This window comes from Maylandia zebra, linkage group LG2 (genome assembly GCF_041146795.1).
Source record: "Maylandia zebra isolate NMK-2024a linkage group LG2, Mzebra_GT3a, whole genome shotgun sequence".
In the NCBI taxonomy this organism is placed as follows: domain Eukaryota; kingdom Metazoa; phylum Chordata; class Actinopteri; order Cichliformes; family Cichlidae; genus Maylandia; species Maylandia zebra.
In genome coordinates this window covers 23733936-23750785 of record NC_135168.1, presented here as the reverse complement: position 1 = coordinate 23750785, position 16850 = coordinate 23733936, and the positions used below count along the sequence as shown (strand labels likewise).

The window sequence follows — 16850 nt, the reverse complement described above, 5'->3', positions numbered from 1 at the left end:
TTCTGTTGTTCCAGGCGGCAGCGTTACGGTTGCCATGGTTACAGGGCGACGCTCGCTCTCTCTCTCTGCGACTGTGTGTTTCCTGGGTGAGAGAGCGCCTTTTTGTTGTTGTGCTAAGCTAACAGGCAGAATGCTACAAGCTCTAAAGAATGTAGCCTCATGGGCAGTGTAGTCCGTGTTGCAGGGAGAATGGACCGCCATACACGTTATGCGTCTGTGAGCAAGAGGAGGGAGAAAAAGGAGAGTGGAAAAGTATGAGCAGTCATCCAGCAAAAACGGGAGCTGGAAGCATGTAAATATAATAGTAACCACTGCAGCCAAGAAGAGAGCCTGACGAGCCCAGTTGTAAGTAAGCTATTAAGACTAGACTGTACACTGTGTTCGTGTTTTCCTCCGAAAACAATAAGTTCCGTTGGAGCAGCCTTTCAACGCCTCTCTGTCTCTTGCAAGAAAAGGTGACCCACACAACAAAGTAAACTATTTTTCGGCTACGAGCGGACATGGACCCCGCCATATTAGTTAGGTCCCTTTACTAAGGTTCGGAGCCGCGGACCCTCGGTAATAGTAATAAATCACACAGCAATAGTACATTCACATAGTTGTAAAAAGCATAATATATTAAGTAATCCAAAGTATTCAGAATACGTTACTGTCATTGAGTAACGTAACGGAATACGTTACAGAATACATTTTGGGGCATGTATTCTGTAATGGAATACATTTTAAAAGCAATCTTCCCAACACTGCAAATATCCCTGGAAACTAACCCAAGTTGCTCTGTAGGGCATCCTGCTGGGTAGAACGACATGTCTTAGAAAAGGAACCAGTCCATTTTTCAAAGTCTCTGCTGCCATCTAGTGGTAAAGACTAATTTCTGTGTAACCTGGGCTTCTTTAAATGAAAGCAGAACAGCAAGTAAAAAGCTGGAATAAGAAGAATTCTACAGCACTTGTTAGCTTTTTGTTGTTGGTTCCTTTTAATTTGTTATATAATTACAGCTAAAGGTAAATTTGTTTTTATTAAAAAGCCATAAAAACCTTTTTTTTTTAATATGTTAAATGAACACAGTAAAAAATAATGATGTTGCGACTGTACACAGTCTTTGAAAAAGAAATCTTGCTCCAAGGAAAAGCTTTTTGGATGGCTGTTTTGGTACAGATTGGCAGAGCATCATATGTTATTGATATTATTTTGCACATATCCAAATGTTCTAATGATGAAAACAAATCAGTATATATTTGCATGTATCCTACATATGTGCTCACACCTGAGATTAAAGTTTAAAGCTATGAGTTAAATGAATCGTGAAATCTAAACAGAGATGTTAAATGTTGTACTCGGTCATTTCCCTGCTTCAGAGGAAACCGAGTTGGTCAGTGCGTGCTTTGCACCGAACAATGACAGTATTGTCTGGTTCTCGCAGATAACCTGGATGGGCGGTGTGTCATTTCAAAAAGCTTTTGAATTGTTTGGGCCACCAGACGACGACAGCTGTGGTCACAAAAAGCCTTCTGGTCCTATGGAAGTGTACGGGACAACAACTCTGACCTCTGCTGGGTTTATGGTCTTACGGCCACTCATTTGGGGTCATACTCAATAAAATATTGAGGATTATTGTGGTATATTATGCCATGAGTTGTATGAGCCAATGAGTGTGCAGCTACACAGCCTGTCCCTCCCTACATGTTCACATGTGCCGCACTCCACAGTAATCAATCAAATAATCAGAGTTTTATGCACATAAAGCTCCAGGTGAACGACTCATCAAACGAGCGTCCAGATCCAAACGAAGCTCTGAGCTGGCGGATAAACACCGTGAGGCAGCAATCTGATCCTGCAAACGTCTGAGACATCTCAGTAAACCACAGTGAGACTCCACGCAGCAACACCCTCCTCTACCACACCAACCTTCTGCATGTCCTCCTTCACTACATCGATAAACCATCTGTTTTGCTGTCTTTGTGTCAGTACCACAGTCTCCAAACCATCCATCACAGCATCACCTCAATCTTTAAACGTTCCCTTTCATTATTGCTGTTTACTTCTGTCACAAATCACCCCTAACATTCTCCTCCACCCACTCCACCCTGCTTGCACTCTATTCTTCACCTCTTTAGATGGTTGACCGCAGGTATTTAAGCTCATCCACCTTTGCTCCTTTCATGTTCACCTTTCCACCTGCATGCACATCTGATCACTCTGTCTGTACTCACAGGTGTCCTTGCACCACTCTCACACAACGCCACACTTCCTCTGTTACGACCCATCATCTGCTTTCTATAGCCCAACAAAGACACAGTGAAGCTCCTTCTGACCTTCTCTACACTTGCGCATCATGGGGGGGGGGGGGATGGATGGGCACTAAAAATATTGAGGTAGCACAAAAAACAGAACACTGAAGTGGTGCAGTGGAGAGGAGGGGGTGATGATGGGAAATCGTGAGGGAAATACAAAGGGACACAATACGAATGGCAAGAACTGGAAATGCAGGAATAAAAAAAAAAACAAAAAAAAACAACAAGTCGATGTCCAGCTGTCAGCTCATTTTATGGTGTCTTCCTCTCTCTTTTGCTCATGTTTATTAAAATTATAACCGACACAGAACAGAAAATGATAAATAAAGAAACTCTGCACTTGTATCGGTGAGATGAGGTTTATGGCTGCAGAAAAAGCCCCTCACTGGATCTTGAGTTTGGATTAGTTTGTTTAACAGTCCTAAAGCAGGCTGCATCCAGCTTCTTCTGATCTGAAAGGAGTGAAGCCCACATCTCGGTCCCACGGCCTCCTTTTATCACATTAAGCCGCTTAAAATGAATTAAAATCCGCATGATTGGATGACTCATTCGCTCCCAGGTTGGACAACAAAAGCCTTTGTCGCCCCCAGGCGGGGGTAAGCAACGGTACACTGCGAGCTAACAACAAAAACGGCAGTCGCCTGTTCACGAAACCATCGTACCGTCAACTGACACTGTGACGTTATTGGCACGCTCCGTGAACCCAGGCAGCGAGGAGACGCTTCCGGATTGGCTGTACGTAAGGGGCCGTTGCAGTCACGTTCAACTATTGGTGAATGAGTCGCGGAGCGTGAATATGATTGAGTAGCCGTCGCGTAGGCGGGCAGAATAGCACGTTCGGTTGTGGAACCGAGGCCGGTACTAAGCATTTCGGCACGTTGTGAAGCCGTTAGCGTTCAGGCAGCCGCTGCTGTGACTCTTAGACACTTCCTGTTTGTAAAGCGCAGTTTTGCCCAAAATAATTCACCAGGCGGTAAGTTACTCTTCTCTGTAATCTAATCCAACATTAGTGTGTGATTAGTTTATACTTGTGTTTTTTTATTAACTGGATCGCTCTTCCAGGCCGCGTCTACAGCCTGGTGTAGAAGGGGAGTTGCTGTTAGCAACCCTAATGACATTGTAACTAGAGTATAATTATATAATCGTGTATTACCTATACATTACAATATTTGAGTATTTTGAAATGCCATCGGATGGTGTAATAACTGTTATTGCGTGAAAAAGTCGAAATGCAGCTACAGGCTTGATTGTTTGGTCTCCAGGATATAGCCATCCCCCACATGTAGCTCTCTTTTAGCCGTGGCTTGGTCGTTACTGCCTCTTTTACCGCTCCGTTTTGTCGTTTAATCCCTACATGTTAATTTAAATGAATAGTTTAAAGATCAATTTCGTGTTTGGTTCACCCTTCGGTCCCGGTTCGGAGCTGCTAGCAGGGCTCTCTCCGGCAGCAGCGGAGGGGTGGCCGGCCGGGACACGTGCTGCGGCCGCCGCTCGCCCTGCCTCGCTTTGGGAGCCGTGTGTTCGCTCAGTTTCCACAGCTTGGCTCCGGAGAGGGCCGTCTAGCGTGCCATGTGAACCCGGTTATCGATGGGGCAGTCCACTGAGGGTCGCGTGTAAGCCGGTGAGCGGCTCCAAGCAGCGGGCACGCCGCGGCCTTTGTGTGCGTGCAAGCGCGGTCCTTCACGCGGAGCCCGGATCGATAAGCTAGAGCCAGCTGGAAGCATTGGGGCACGTTTTTAGGCTAGCTGGGCTAGTCCACCTTAAAGCCTGGTGGACCAGGGAGGGCTGGGCGGTGTGTCACAGCAACAGATGGCTCGTGCTGTGTGTACAGGTGTGCACATTTATCTGCACAGCACTTTTCGGTGGAAGGTAGCGTGAAGGCCAGTGATCCCGTGTACTCCCGGTGTTAGCAGAGGGCTAAATTCTCTCTAACAAGAAGACACCTTCAACAGCAGGCTGAGGGAAGGCGGCCATCTTCCTTGGCTAGCCCAGGGGGTAAGGAGAAGGAAGACAAACTGTAGGAGTGCAGGGGTTAATTAATTAACCCAAAATGGATTTAAAGTTTATCAAATGTCCAAAGACATGAAAATGGGCAGAGAACAGACTTGTGTTACATACATTTGACTCTTTACCTTAACTGTATGTGAATCAGCTATACCTACATCAGCTTGCAGGCCTCAGATTCCTGTTGTAGGCCAATGAAGACCCAGGTAAAGAGCACTTCAGGTTTCACATTTCCAGTAACAGCAGACATGAAACATCCAGGGATGCCTGCAGACGGTATTGTATAAAGACCAGGAAGCATGCTCGAGCAGGATATCCAAGGTATGGTTAAGCTCACCTAAGATAGGTTTAATCTTAAGCATCAGGTTTTATAGGATTAGAAATGAGTCAATCAGAGGGATGGCTCAAAATCGAGGGAGAGTGGATACACTGGGCAAAGGATGACGATGGAGCTGCTAGGTGGGAGGACAAGAGGAAAATCTCAGAGGAGGTTCCTAGTTGTAATGCATGGGTAGGCAACTCCAGGCCTCAAGGGCCAGTGTCCTGCAGGTTTTAGATCTCACCCTGGGTCAACACACCTGAATCAAATGATTAGTTCATTACCAGGCCTCTGGAGAACTGTTGAGGAGGTCATTTAGCCATTTGAATCAGCTGTGTTGGATCAACAACACATCTAAAACCTGCAGGACACTGGCCCTTGAGGCCTGGAGTTGCCTACCACTGGTGTAGTGAAACAGATGATGATGCTGGGATAGAGATGGAGAAAGATGTTGTGGTGTGGGAGTAGGAGACCATTGTGCCTTCACTGGTTTTGGGAAACAAGCGAGAGATGCATTAAAGAAAATTTCTATCAATTTATTTAAATAAAAGAGATTAAAAGTATATGAGTCACTAGCGCTTCATTACATCTGTCGCTCTGCGATGACCAGCAGCAGTCACCGTCATGCCTGGATTACATTTTCCCTGATATCGGTCTTCGGTCACATTTATGTCTTGATGAAATCTTTCCCTGTGCTTGTTGACAGAAACATGAGTCTTGAATCATCTGATGAGCTGTTTCACACTCACGATTTGTGATTCTCTGCTTTCACTCTGCGTCCACGAGTGTTTTGTGTGCTGCGGATTCAGTATCAGTTCAGTTCAGGGGCAACAAATACACCTCCTTTTATTCTGCCTTCACTTTTCTGGAGAGCAAACTTGTTAAACACTGAAATACCTTACCGTCTTTTTATTTTTATTTATTATTTTTTTGTTTAAGTCAGCTAAAAAAAAAAACTAGGCTTGTTTGAAGAAAACATTTTTTAAAATTTGAAATCTGGAATCGAAATTCATGAAAGCACAGCTGAACGAAGCCCAGCAGCAAAATACTCGTTGGCCGGTGTAATCTGCACAACCTTCCAAATGTAATACTTGTAGTACTTTGATTTTTGTTTGATTTTACTCAAGTTGGACAGTCTGCACACTGTGTACAGTTCAAAGCAACAAAGTTCAGATCAACATGAATTGTGATTTAGGATGTTTGTGCTGGCCACCTGTGTCACCACCACCTGTCAGAGGCCACGCCCCTAATAATGCAAACCCTAGTCCAGTTGGAACAGCTTTTATAAAGGTAGAACTCGTCTATAGAGACCACAAACTAGTTTGTTTCAGGCTGTAAACATGTTCATTTTAACTGAGTTGCTGCTGGAGCCCCTGCTGGATGCTATAGGAACTGCAGGTTGTAGTTCTTGGTTCGGTAAGGCTAACTGGGCTTAGAACAGCAGCTGCTCGATACACAGGATATCATAACAGATGTTCATCACCGTTGTTTCAGTTGATGTTGAAATCAGGTTTATTTAATATCATTACTCAGACTTTGTTGATTTATTAAACCTAAAAAAACATTAAATAGATATTGGACAACAGAACACGGATTAAAGCCAAAACTGTTACTGAAATAAACATTAGATGCTAACACATTGTCCGTGTTGCGCTTTCTTTGTCCTATTGTTGGAGTTTTACACTGAGAGAGGTTAGCGGGTAGAGTCGGCGAGTAGCTCATGTAGCAGCCGTGGTTTCTGTCTAAAAATATCCCGACGAGGAGGCCAAGCAGGCTGCCAGCTTCACAGGTGGATACCCTGGAAATGTTTTTAGCAGAGACTCTCAAATAAAAGCCACCAGCTCTTTCTGTCACAGTAAAGTGACCCAGCTGGTTGTTTCCTGTGGTTCATTTCCATTCAGCGTGAAAGAAGGACCTTGGGATTGATTGTTGAGGAATTCACAGCAGAAATGACTTTTTCCAGTCTTCCTTATAGACTCCATTCATGTTGCTACAGTGAGAAAATCTACCAGTAGAGGCACGAAGCAGGCAATCCATCGAGTCTGACGAGCCCTGCAGCTTTCTGTGGAAAAATCCTGAGCGGGTCTCATTTTAAAAACTGCAAATGTTCAAGAAACAGGGAAAGTATGCAGGTCTGTCTGAGCATGCCAGGCGTGTCTGTGGAGCGCAGCAAGCTTCCTGCTTCTGACGCCTGTTTGCATCATAGTTGTCATAGTACAGGAAAGGTAGAACACATCTGAACAAGCCATAGTCTGCAACCATTCCAAAACATAGTCAACGTTTGTGCAGTTTCCCGTGGACGATGTGCTATCTGCCACAGAAGAAACAGTTTTTTAATAAGACTTTCAGCATAAATTCAGGTGTGTCAGAAAGTAGGGCTGTGCGATATGACCAAAATCTCATATCCCAATGTAAGACACTTATCGTCCCGAATTTTTTCTTTTTTTTTTCTTTTTACATTTTCTGCTAATTCTGTGGGTTAGTGTCCACGCCCTGTGAAAATCGTCTCCAGGGCCGTTTTCACATCGGTGCACACAGACGAGGCAGAATGGGTCAGCTCTGCTGAATACAGGCGTCACAAACACGTAGAGGCCGAGGCTGAAACGCGATGAGTCGGTCTGCATGAGCAGCTCATCAGCACCTGAAACAAAGTTCCTCTACCCCACGGGGTCTGCTGCTCTGAATGATCAATGTTTAAGAGACTACTGAGCTCAGAATGACTTCATTGAGCAGATTTCTCAGTCTGTGCAGTCCTCATGTCTCCATGTTTGTGGCACTAAAACGTCCATGATGAATTTGTTCACAGCTGTCGGGATGAGCGGAGCTTTCTTTGTTTGTAGTGATATCATTTGGCCTGTTGCTGATCTCGGCCTGCTCTTTCTCTCTGCAGAGATTTCAAGTTGACCAAAGAAATGGTGATGGAGAAGCCAAGTGCCCAGCTGGTCGGGCGAGAGTTTGTCCGACAGTATTACACACTCCTGAACCAGGCCCCCGACTACCTGCACAGGTACAGCCGGCAGCTGTTTGTCTGTCAAATCAAATCAAATCACTTTTATTGTCACATCACATGTGCAGGTACACTGGTACAGTACATGCGAGTGAAATTCTTGTCAGCATACGAGGGAGTGACTGAAGCGTCACGCGCTCGCCCGCTGTCTTTGTAAATGTCTTCCTGCACACACTAAATCCGTCTCTGCTGTTTGCACTCAGGTTTTATGGAAAGAACTCATCCTACGTGCACGGTGGCCTGGACAGCAACGGCAAACCGGCGGAGGCCGTTTACGGACAATCTGTAAGTAAAGTGGCAGGCTGTAGCTTTAAGGTCAATTCCAAAGAGCTAGAAGGATGTAACTGTACTACAAAGTAATATGTTATAGTTACAGCTTACATTAAAACACACACACGCAGGCTAATTTCAGACGAGGCTGGCCCATCCTGAATGATAAGCTGAACGAGGTGGCGTCCTCTGATTGACGTCTGACCACAAGCGTGAAGTTGGTTTGAGTTCATAGCTTTTAGGTTTGGGCGCGGGAAGTCTGACTCAGCCTGTCTGTTCTCTTTTCCAGGAGATCCATAAGAGGGTGATGGCTCTGAGCTTCCGAGATTGTCACACCAAGATCAGACACGTGGACGCTCACGCCACCCTGAATGAGGGCGTGGTGGTGCAGGTGATGGGCGAGCTGTCCAACAACATGCAGCCCATGAGGAAATTCATGCAGACCTTCGTGCTGGCGCCCGAGGTCAGTTCTTCCATCGGGCCTTCAGCCTGTTATCATGTGATCTGTGACATGAACCTGCAGTAGAAAGTGTTGATTGATGGGTTTTCCTTTCCTTCAGGGAACCGTTGCAAACAAATTCTACGTCCACAACGACGTGTTCCGTTACCAGGACGAAGTGTTCGGCGACTCCGACTCTGAGCCGCCTGAGGGTGAGAACACATCTAGTTCTGTTTTTGTTGTGATTCATGACTCTTTCAGAGATCAGATTAAGAAATCCTGGGGATGGGGATGAAAATATTCGGGTAGTGAGTCGAGTGTTTTCAGAGCAGAGGTGGAGGAAGTTTAGCGTTGCTGCTGTTAGTACAGCCGCAGTCTCGCGCAGATATTTAATGTTACGTACGTGTTTTGGTTTTCAGAGTCCGAGGACGAGGTGGAGGAGCTGGAGGAGAGGGTTCCCTCCCCTGACGTGGCTCCCGAGGAGTCGGCTCCTTTCTACGACCCAGCAGCTTGGTATGTGATCGAAGCGCGCTGAAGAGTCTCGCGTTCTTGTCGAGGTTTAAACTTGAATATTTAAACGCACAGAACACAGCTGCACCCGGGTTGTGGAAGAGGAAGATGATGTCACAGTTTTATTTACTGGAGTTCTAAAGCAAACTGCCACAAGTAGCGTTTTCAGTGAAGTGAACTTCTCTCTTCTTTGCTTCCAGTTCAGAGCCAGCCGTTCCTGGTGACGAGGAGGAAGCGGTGGCGGCAAGCCCAGAGCCAGAGCAGGAAGCAGAGAAGGAGGCCGAGGCAGTGGCGGTGGAGCTGAAGCCCGAGACGAAGCCGGACACGCAGACAGACGTGCACACAGGTGACGAGCAGACAGAGAAAAGCCCTGCCACCGCCACACCATCCGCTACAGAAGCTGTCGCTGCACCTGCCGAGCCCGCCCCCGCCGCCCCGGAGGAAAACAGGGTAGGTGGTTGTGTGGCGGCGTTTATGAATTGGGTTAAGTGGCAAACACGAGGATCTGATTTCTTTCCTTTGTCTTGCAGCCGTTCTCCTGGGCGTTGGTCACCAGTAAGAACCTCCCTCCCAGCGGGGCTGTCCCTGTCTCAGGAATCCCTCCCCATGTCGTCAAAGTCACCCCCACAGCACCGGTGAGTCCCTGTTCTCCCTCAGAACCCTGCTCAGGCTTTATGTCGCAGGTGTGGGTTCAGAAGTGCCGTGATGCTCTGAATGAACATTCATGTCAAATATTAGCAAATATGATAAAGTCTCACACAAAGACTTTGATTTCTCAACATTTTTCTGGAAATGGCTGTCCTTTTACTCTTTGGCAGCAGGTGTCACTATTTTAAAAGCAGATTTAATCTCAGTTTATGATGCAATCGCTTCTCTTGGGTAACACTGAGAAGATGATGGCAGAGCTCTGAGAGCTAGCTTCTGCCAGCAGCACGTTTGTGATGATAATCAGAGCCTCGAGTCCAGAAAACAAACTTTTTGTTTTAAAATGCGTTTCGACTCTTATAGCCCAGAGCTGAAGTGAAGTCAGAGTCCCAGACACCAGCACAGAGACCACAGAGAGACCAGAGGTCAAGGGAACAGAGGCCGGGAGGTCCTCCGCCTACTCACAGAGGCCCCAGACCAGGTACGCATAGTCCCGTCAGCAGCAGGCCTTTATTGTAAACCAGAGGTAACATCACGAAGCACCTCGGCTGCAAAGATGTCCCTGGCTGATTTGTGACAGCGGGGTCTCCTCAATGTGTTTGGATTTGTTATTTTTGCTGAACACAGAGAAGCTGTATCTGAAAAGGACTCTTCTTGTTTGTCTCAGCTCGAGAAGGAGAGCAGGGTGAGTCGGAGGGGCGCCGGGTGGTCCGGTATCCCGACGCACACCAACTCTTTGTGGGGAATGTGCCTCACGACGTGGACAAGAACGAACTGAAGGAGTTCTTTGAGCGTGAGTTGGGTTGTGTGAAACTTGTTTTTTCTTTTGTTTGTAGGTGTAAAATCTGACTGTTTTTACCGCGTCTTTCAGAGTACGGGACGGTCCTGGAGCTCAGGATCAACAGCGGAGGGAAGCTTCCAAACTTTGGCTTTGTGGTGTTTGACGACTCTGAGCCCGTCCAGAAGATTCTCAGTAACAGGGTGAGCTTTTTGATGCTTTCAGCCGAGGAGCTTCACGCTCAGCTGTTTGTGTCTTGGCCCGTGACAACCGCCTTAATGCCTCTTTTCTCCTTCAGCCCATCAAGTTCCGAGGCGACGTACGCCTGAACGTGGAGGAGAAGAAAACCCGGTCAGCCAGAGAGGGCGACAGGCGGGACGCCAGGCCTCGGGGCCCCGGCGGCCCCGGCGGGCCCAGAGAGCGGGTTGGGGGCAGCGGGGGACCCCGGGGCCCCTCTGCCCGCGGAGGCACGTCACAGAAACCCAGCTTTGGCTCCGGACGGGGCGCCGGACCCAGCGAGGGACGCTACCCTGCCCCCCGCCAGTGAGGCTCCCGGCCTCTGAACCTGAGTTCATTACTGTCATTTACCTGAGCAGGTGTGTGCCTGCCGCAGCAGGAGCTGATTGGACACGGCCAAATTCTCTGCTCCGCTCCTGGGAAGGAAAAGCGAGGAACTCTGTGCGGTCGTGGTTCCTCGTCATTTCCCTCCTGGTGCATGAGCGTCAAAACAGGTTTCAGTAATCAACGCAGGTTTAGTCGAGAGCTCTGCCCGCTCCTTCCTGCTGATTTCAGCAGCATGTGTCTCTCCTGAAGATGGCTGCCTCTTCCTCCTCCCCGGATGCCCTCCACTCCAGCCTCCTCCTCCCCCTCACCTCCTGATTTGAGGACGTCGCACTCATTTCTCCCATCGTCTCCTCCTCCTCTTCTTCTTTGAACTCCACCAACACGTATTATTTGGACTCTTGTTGTTTTTCATGCTGAACTTGAATTTATTAAACAAATCAAAACATGCAAACACATAAAAAAGGGTAAATACTACTTGAATTGGGGATAATGAACCCAGAGGTTAGGTGTTGTTTTTCGCGTTCTCTCCCTGTTTCTTAAAGGAACGTGTACTTTACTGCTTGGGCAATCCTGTGTATTGCTGCCACCATTGTATCTAGCGATGGATCTGTCTTATTTTTTTTCTATCAGGTCAAGAGCTGAACTATAGTGGTTTTATTTGAGTAATAATAATGTTGGCTTGTAATATGTGGATTGACAGACGTGTCTGAATGGAGCATGTTTCCAAACCCGTTGTTAGGCTTCTACCGATGCACTTCATTTGTCATGTTTAAAGCGAGCTCACCGGCCAACGAGAGAACTAAATTAAAGTGAATTACTGTTTTGAACGTTGTTTCAGAGCTTGTTTTCAGTCTGTGGACGGATGCACGGGGAGTTAAATGTGTTTGAGGAAGGCAGCACGTGTCCGTGTCCAGGAACATGGACGCTTTAAGCAGGCGACGCTTTAATACTGATCTTTTTCTTTTTATGCCTTTAATTGATTTAAAAAAAAAAGTGAGTTTTATCTTCACTTAATCCAGAAACTATAAATTATTCATTTAAACCATAACAAGGCCAAGGTCTATGGACATGTGTGACAATGTTCATTTGACCAGCTGGTTAACACAGCAGCAGCGGCATTCGGCTCCCTCCAATGGTGCGTCTGGAGGAAGACGAACTTCACCCTGATTACCAAAATCCGCCTGTACCACACACTTGTAATTCTTCTCTATGGATCAGAGATCTGGGTCATCCTCAAGCCCGAACTCAACAAGCTCGAGTTCTTCCAAATGTGCCGTTTGCGTCAGATTCTCCGAGCATCCCTCTGTGACCGGCGCAGCAACAGCGCGATACATAGTCAATGTCACCAGCAGCCCTCGATAGAAGAGCTTTTTTGGTTTGGCCGCGTCTGCTGCATGAGCAATCATCGCCCCCAAGAAGACTTGGATCGAGCAAATTGAAGACTATCTTAAACGACAACATCTAACCCTTAAAGCAAGCAAAGGTCAAGGTCTGGAAGTGCATTGTTGACCAAGATGGAAACCCTACGACACCCACAGAGACATATTGGCTTCGTGGATGACCTCCCCTACCGACTGCCAGCTAGGGACAAAAGAAGGAGAAGAGCAGGTTAACGCTGGTTTATGAAAGCAAGGTTTCATCAGTCATGGCGGTAACAGCAATACATGCAGTTCACTGTGAAAGGCCGTGGTCATCGACAGGTAAAACTTCTCCATACATTTCATCACAAGTCCCTCCACAGGTGATCAGGTGATGGTCGCCATCACAACGACAGGAAGTCACAGTGGCAGTGTGAACAGCAGTATCCATTTCTGTACTGACCGGTTTGACCTGGGCTGCTTTAACGAGTCCGCTCTCCTCACACCACCTCTGAACAACACGACGTCATCGTCCAACTTGTTTGTAATAAAGATGTGAATAACAGACGTAAGAAATGTTTTGTTTTTTTTCTATTCTCAAACTGCTCTCCCTTAGGAGCTCAGTCTGGGAGGAGTTCTTTTTTTCTCCTCTTTCTTGTATGTATTGTGGATTTCACTGATTTTCATACCTCTGACCTCTTCCCAATGTGATGTTTGTGTAATCTATATATGGTCAGAAGGGGTGCTCATGTTGGCACTGGCTGAAGCTAGCAGCCTTAACCTACCCAATTTCTTTCGGGATCAATGAAGTATAATCAATCAATGTTTCGAATAAATAAGCGGTGTTGGGGCTGTGCTGGTCTGCAGGGTGACCTTAGAATTCAATTCAATTTTATTTATATAGCGCCAAATCACAACAAAAATCGCCTCAAGGCGCTTCATAGATACAGAGAAAACCCGACCAATCATATGACCCCCTATGAGCAAGCACTTTGGCGACAGTGGGAAGGAAAAACTCCCTTTTAACAGGAAGAAACCTCCGGCAGAACCAGGCTCAGGGAGGGGCGGCCATCTGCTGCGACCGGTTGGGGTGAGAGAAGGAAGACAGAATAAAGACATGCTGTGGAAGAGAGACAGAGGTTAATAACAGATATGATTCAATGCAGAGAGGTCTGTTAATACATAGTGAGTGAGAAAGGTGATTGGAAAGGAAAAACTCAATGCATCATGGGAATCCCCTGGCAGCCTACGTCTATTGCAGCACAACTAAGGCCCAACTATATGCTTTAGCAAAGAGGAAAGTTTTAAGCCTAATCTTAAAAGTAGAGATAGTGTCTGTCACCCGAATCCAAACTGGAAGCTGGTTCCACAGAAGAGGGGCCTGAAAACTGAAGGCTCTCCCTCCCATTCTACTTTTAAATACTCTAGGAACAACAAGTAGGCCTGCAGAGCGAGAGCGAAGTGCTCTAATAGGGTGATATGGTACTACAAGGTCATTAAGATAAGATGGGGCCTGATTATTTAAGACCTTGTATGTGAGGAGCAGGATTTTGAATTCAATTCTGGATTTAACAGGAAGCCAATGAAGGGAAGCCAAAACAGGAGAAATATGCTCTCTCTTTCTAGTCCCTGTCAGTACTCTTGCTGCAGCATTTTGGATTAGCTGAAGGCTTTTCAGCGAGTTTTTTGGACATCCTGATAATAATGAGTTACAGTCGTCCAGCCTGGAAGTAATAAATGCATGAACTAGTTTTCCAGCGTCACTCTGAGACAGGATATTTCTAACTTTAGAGATGTTGCGCAAATGGAGGAAAGCAGTCTTACATATTTGTTTAATATGTGCGTTGAAGGACATATCCTGGTCAAAAATGACTCCAAGGTTCCTCACAGCGTTACTGGAGGCCAAGGTAATGCCATCCAGAGTAAGAATCTGGTTAGATACCATATTTCTAAGATTTTCAGGGCCGAGTACAATAACCTCAGTTTTATCTGAATTAAGAAGCAGAAAGTTAGCGGCCATCCAGGTCTTTATGTCTTTAAGACATTCCTGCAGTTTAACTAATTGGTGTGTGTTATCTGGCTTCATAGATAGATAGAGCTGGGTGTCACCTGCATAGCAGTGAAAATGTATGCTATGTCTTCTAATGATGCTGCCTGGGGGAAGCATGTATAGTGTAAACAGAATCGGTCCTAGCACTGAACCCTGTGGAACTCCATAATTAACCTCAGTGTGTGAAGAGGACTCTCCATTTACATGTACAAACTGGAGTCTATTAGATAGATATGATACAAACCACTGCAGCACAGTACCTGTAATACCTACAGCATGTTCTAATCGCTCTAATAGGATATTATGGTCGACAGTATCGAATGCTGCACTAAGGTCTAGCAGGACAAGCACAGAGATGAGTCCACTGTCAGAGGCCATAAGAAGATCATTTGTAACCTTCACTAAAGCTGTTTCTGTGCTGTGATGAGCTCTGAAACCTGACTGAAACTCTTCAAATAAACCATTCCTCTGCAGATGATCTGTTAGCTGTTTGACAACTACTCTTTCAAGGATTTTTGATATGAAAGGAAGGTTGGAGAGTGGCCTATAATTAGCTAAGACTGCTGGGTCTAGAGATGGCTTTTTGAGTAAAGGTTTAACTACAGCCAACTTGAAGGCCTGTGGTACATAGCCGATTATTAGAGACAGGTTGATCATATTTAAGATCGAAGAATTAATTAATGGCAGGACTTCTTTGAGCAGTTTTGTAGGAATGGGGTCTAAAAGACACGTTGATGGTTTGGAGGAAGTAATTATTGAAGTTAACTCAGAAAGATCAATTGGAGAAAAAGAGTCTAACTTAACATCAATGGTACTAAGAGTAGCTGTAGATAATATTACATCTGTGGGATGATTACTGGTAATTTTTTCTCTAATGATAAAAATTTTATTTGTGAAGAAGTTCATGAAGTCATTACTAGTTAACGTTAAAGGGATGGTTGTTTGTAATAAAGATGTGAATAACAGACGTAAGAAATGTTTGTTTTTTTTCTATTCTCAAACTGCTCTCCCCTAGGAGCTCAGTCTGGGAGGAGTTCTTTTTTTCTCCTCCTCTTTCTTGCATGTAGAGCTCTGACTTTTTGTCAGCCTGGCTACAGTGCTGAAGAGAAACCTGGGGTTGTTCTTATTTTCTTCAATCTGTGATGAATAGTAAGATGTTCAGGCTTTGCGGAGGACTTTCTTATAAAGCAACAAACTATTTCTCCAGGCTAAATCATGATCCTCTAAATTTGTGACACGCCATTTCCTCTCCAGCTTACGAGTCATCTGCTTTAAGATACGTGTTTGAGAATTATACCACGGAGTCAGGTACTTCTGATTTGAGATCTTAGTTTTCACAGGAGCTACAGTATCCAGAGTCGTACGTAGTGAGGAGGTGAAATTATTAACAAGATAATCGACCTCTGTTGGAGTAGCGTTCAGATAGCTACTCTGCTCTGTGTTGGTACAGGGCATCGAAGATGATAAGAAGATGCTTTGGACCAGAAAATGTTTCAGATTTTAGGACCACTTGAATCCAGATGAAGGCTGGCTGACTCCCAGCAGTATTCCTGGAAATGCAGTGGGCTAGATGAATCTTTGCCAGGCTGATTCTAGCCCCTGGACCTTATGTTTGACACCCCTGATCTACATGATGCGAGGGAGCGATGCTGACCTATTAAATAAATTTGGTGTCTTTGTCCTCAAGAAATTCCACATAAAACCTACAGAGGACAAATAGACCAGAAAAACAATAAAAAAGCACAAACAGATTCATTTATTCATCCATGTTTATGGGGGAAGCGATTATAGAGACAATCTCCAGCTCTCCTCTGCTGTCGTGTAGGATTAAACTGTGATTATTATTTTATTTTTTATTTTTTTACATGTCTGTCATTTTAGAAATTGATCGTCTACAAAACTCCACAAAGAAAACGTATTAAAAATGAAACGTTGATTTCATTCACTGGGATCTGTTCAAAGAACAAACCTAGAAGATTAAAATTTAGAGCAGGTACTTTATTACCTGCCAGCTCCTCTACCTGACACTTTAATAACCAGAGGGGTGCAGTGTTTTTAAGGTGGTACCAGAAAGCATGTCCAATGTCCAATATTCATCCAGTGACACTAATGGAGCCCAAACTCGGCTCAGTTTGAATAAATCACCTTTAAGTTGGTAAACAAAACCACCAGGAGACAGCTTCCTGTCAGTGTGCTCCTCTCTGCCTCCTGTCAGACCTCTGTCACCGTCACACCTGCTCGTTTGTTTCTGCAGCCGCCCTCCAGCTGACGTGCATTATACATCAGAGACGTGCCCTCTTGCCGCTTATCAAAACTTCCACTTCACACCCTCCTCGCTCTGAGATCCAGAGCTGAGCAGCTGTGGAGTTGCCGTCCCGCTGCTGACACTGATCTCTGACTTCTCTGTGGAAGCCAGTCTTTAATTTGAGGCGGTCAGAGTGAAGCTGTGCTGCTTTTAGGAGTTGAGCAGATTCACCTTTTATCTAAATGATACATGACACGCATCATGTAAGAAAACAGGAAATCTGAGCGTGTCCAAAACCTGTCTGTTGAAAGAATCTTTCCAAGCACCAATCAACAAGAGCACATATTTCGATTTTACCCAGTAGAGC

General features: G+C 45.7%; 1 protein-coding gene and 1 long non-coding RNA gene across 4 annotated transcripts; one reads left to right on the top strand and one right to left on the bottom strand.

Annotated features, from left to right (window-relative positions):
- Window positions 1-3074: 3074 nt before the first annotated feature.
- g3bp1 (GTPase activating protein (SH3 domain) binding protein 1) lies at window positions 3075-11657 on the top strand. 3 transcript variants are annotated; one of them, XM_004552064.6, is made up of 12 exons: window positions 3075-3267; window positions 7508-7624; window positions 7828-7909; window positions 8184-8357; window positions 8455-8545; window positions 8753-8846; window positions 9044-9293; window positions 9374-9478; window positions 9852-9969; window positions 10156-10281; window positions 10360-10469; window positions 10565-11657. In XM_004552064.6, the coding sequence occupies exons 2-12, from the start codon at window positions 7530-7532 to the stop codon at window positions 10811-10813; spliced, it is 1494 nt and encodes a 497-aa protein (XP_004552121.2). In that variant the 5' UTR covers window positions 3075-3267; window positions 7508-7529; the 3' UTR covers window positions 10814-11657. The 3 variants fall into 3 exon arrangements, with proteins under 3 accessions (XP_004552121.2, XP_076746374.1, XP_076746369.1); XM_076890259.1 differs by lacking the exon at window positions 3075-3267 and adding an exon at window positions 4271-4289; XM_076890254.1 differs by lacking the exon at window positions 3075-3267 and adding an exon at window positions 4600-4619.
- On the bottom strand, window positions 3106-4583 carry LOC143421138 (uncharacterized). Its single transcript, XR_013100896.1, has 2 exons — window positions 4457-4583; window positions 3106-4309 (listed from the first exon to the last, which is right to left on the bottom strand). It is a non-coding gene; the product is annotated as an uncharacterized LOC143421138 (long non-coding RNA).
- Window positions 11658-16850: the final 5193 nt, after the last annotated feature.

Bases quoted from the DNA above. Each gene is read 5' to 3' on its own strand.
- g3bp1 (XM_004552064.6), top strand. From the start codon at position 7,530: ATGGTGATGGAGAAGCCAAGTGCCCAGCTGGTCGGGCGAGAGTTTGTC. The intron at 7,910-8,183 runs GTAAGTAAAGTG...TCTCTTTTCCAG, and splicing joins AGGCCGTTTACGGACAATCT to GAGATCCATAAGAGGGTGAT. The intron at 9,970-10,155 runs GTACGCATAGTC...TGTTTGTCTCAG, and splicing joins TCACAGAGGCCCCAGACCAG to CTCGAGAAGGAGAGCAGGGT.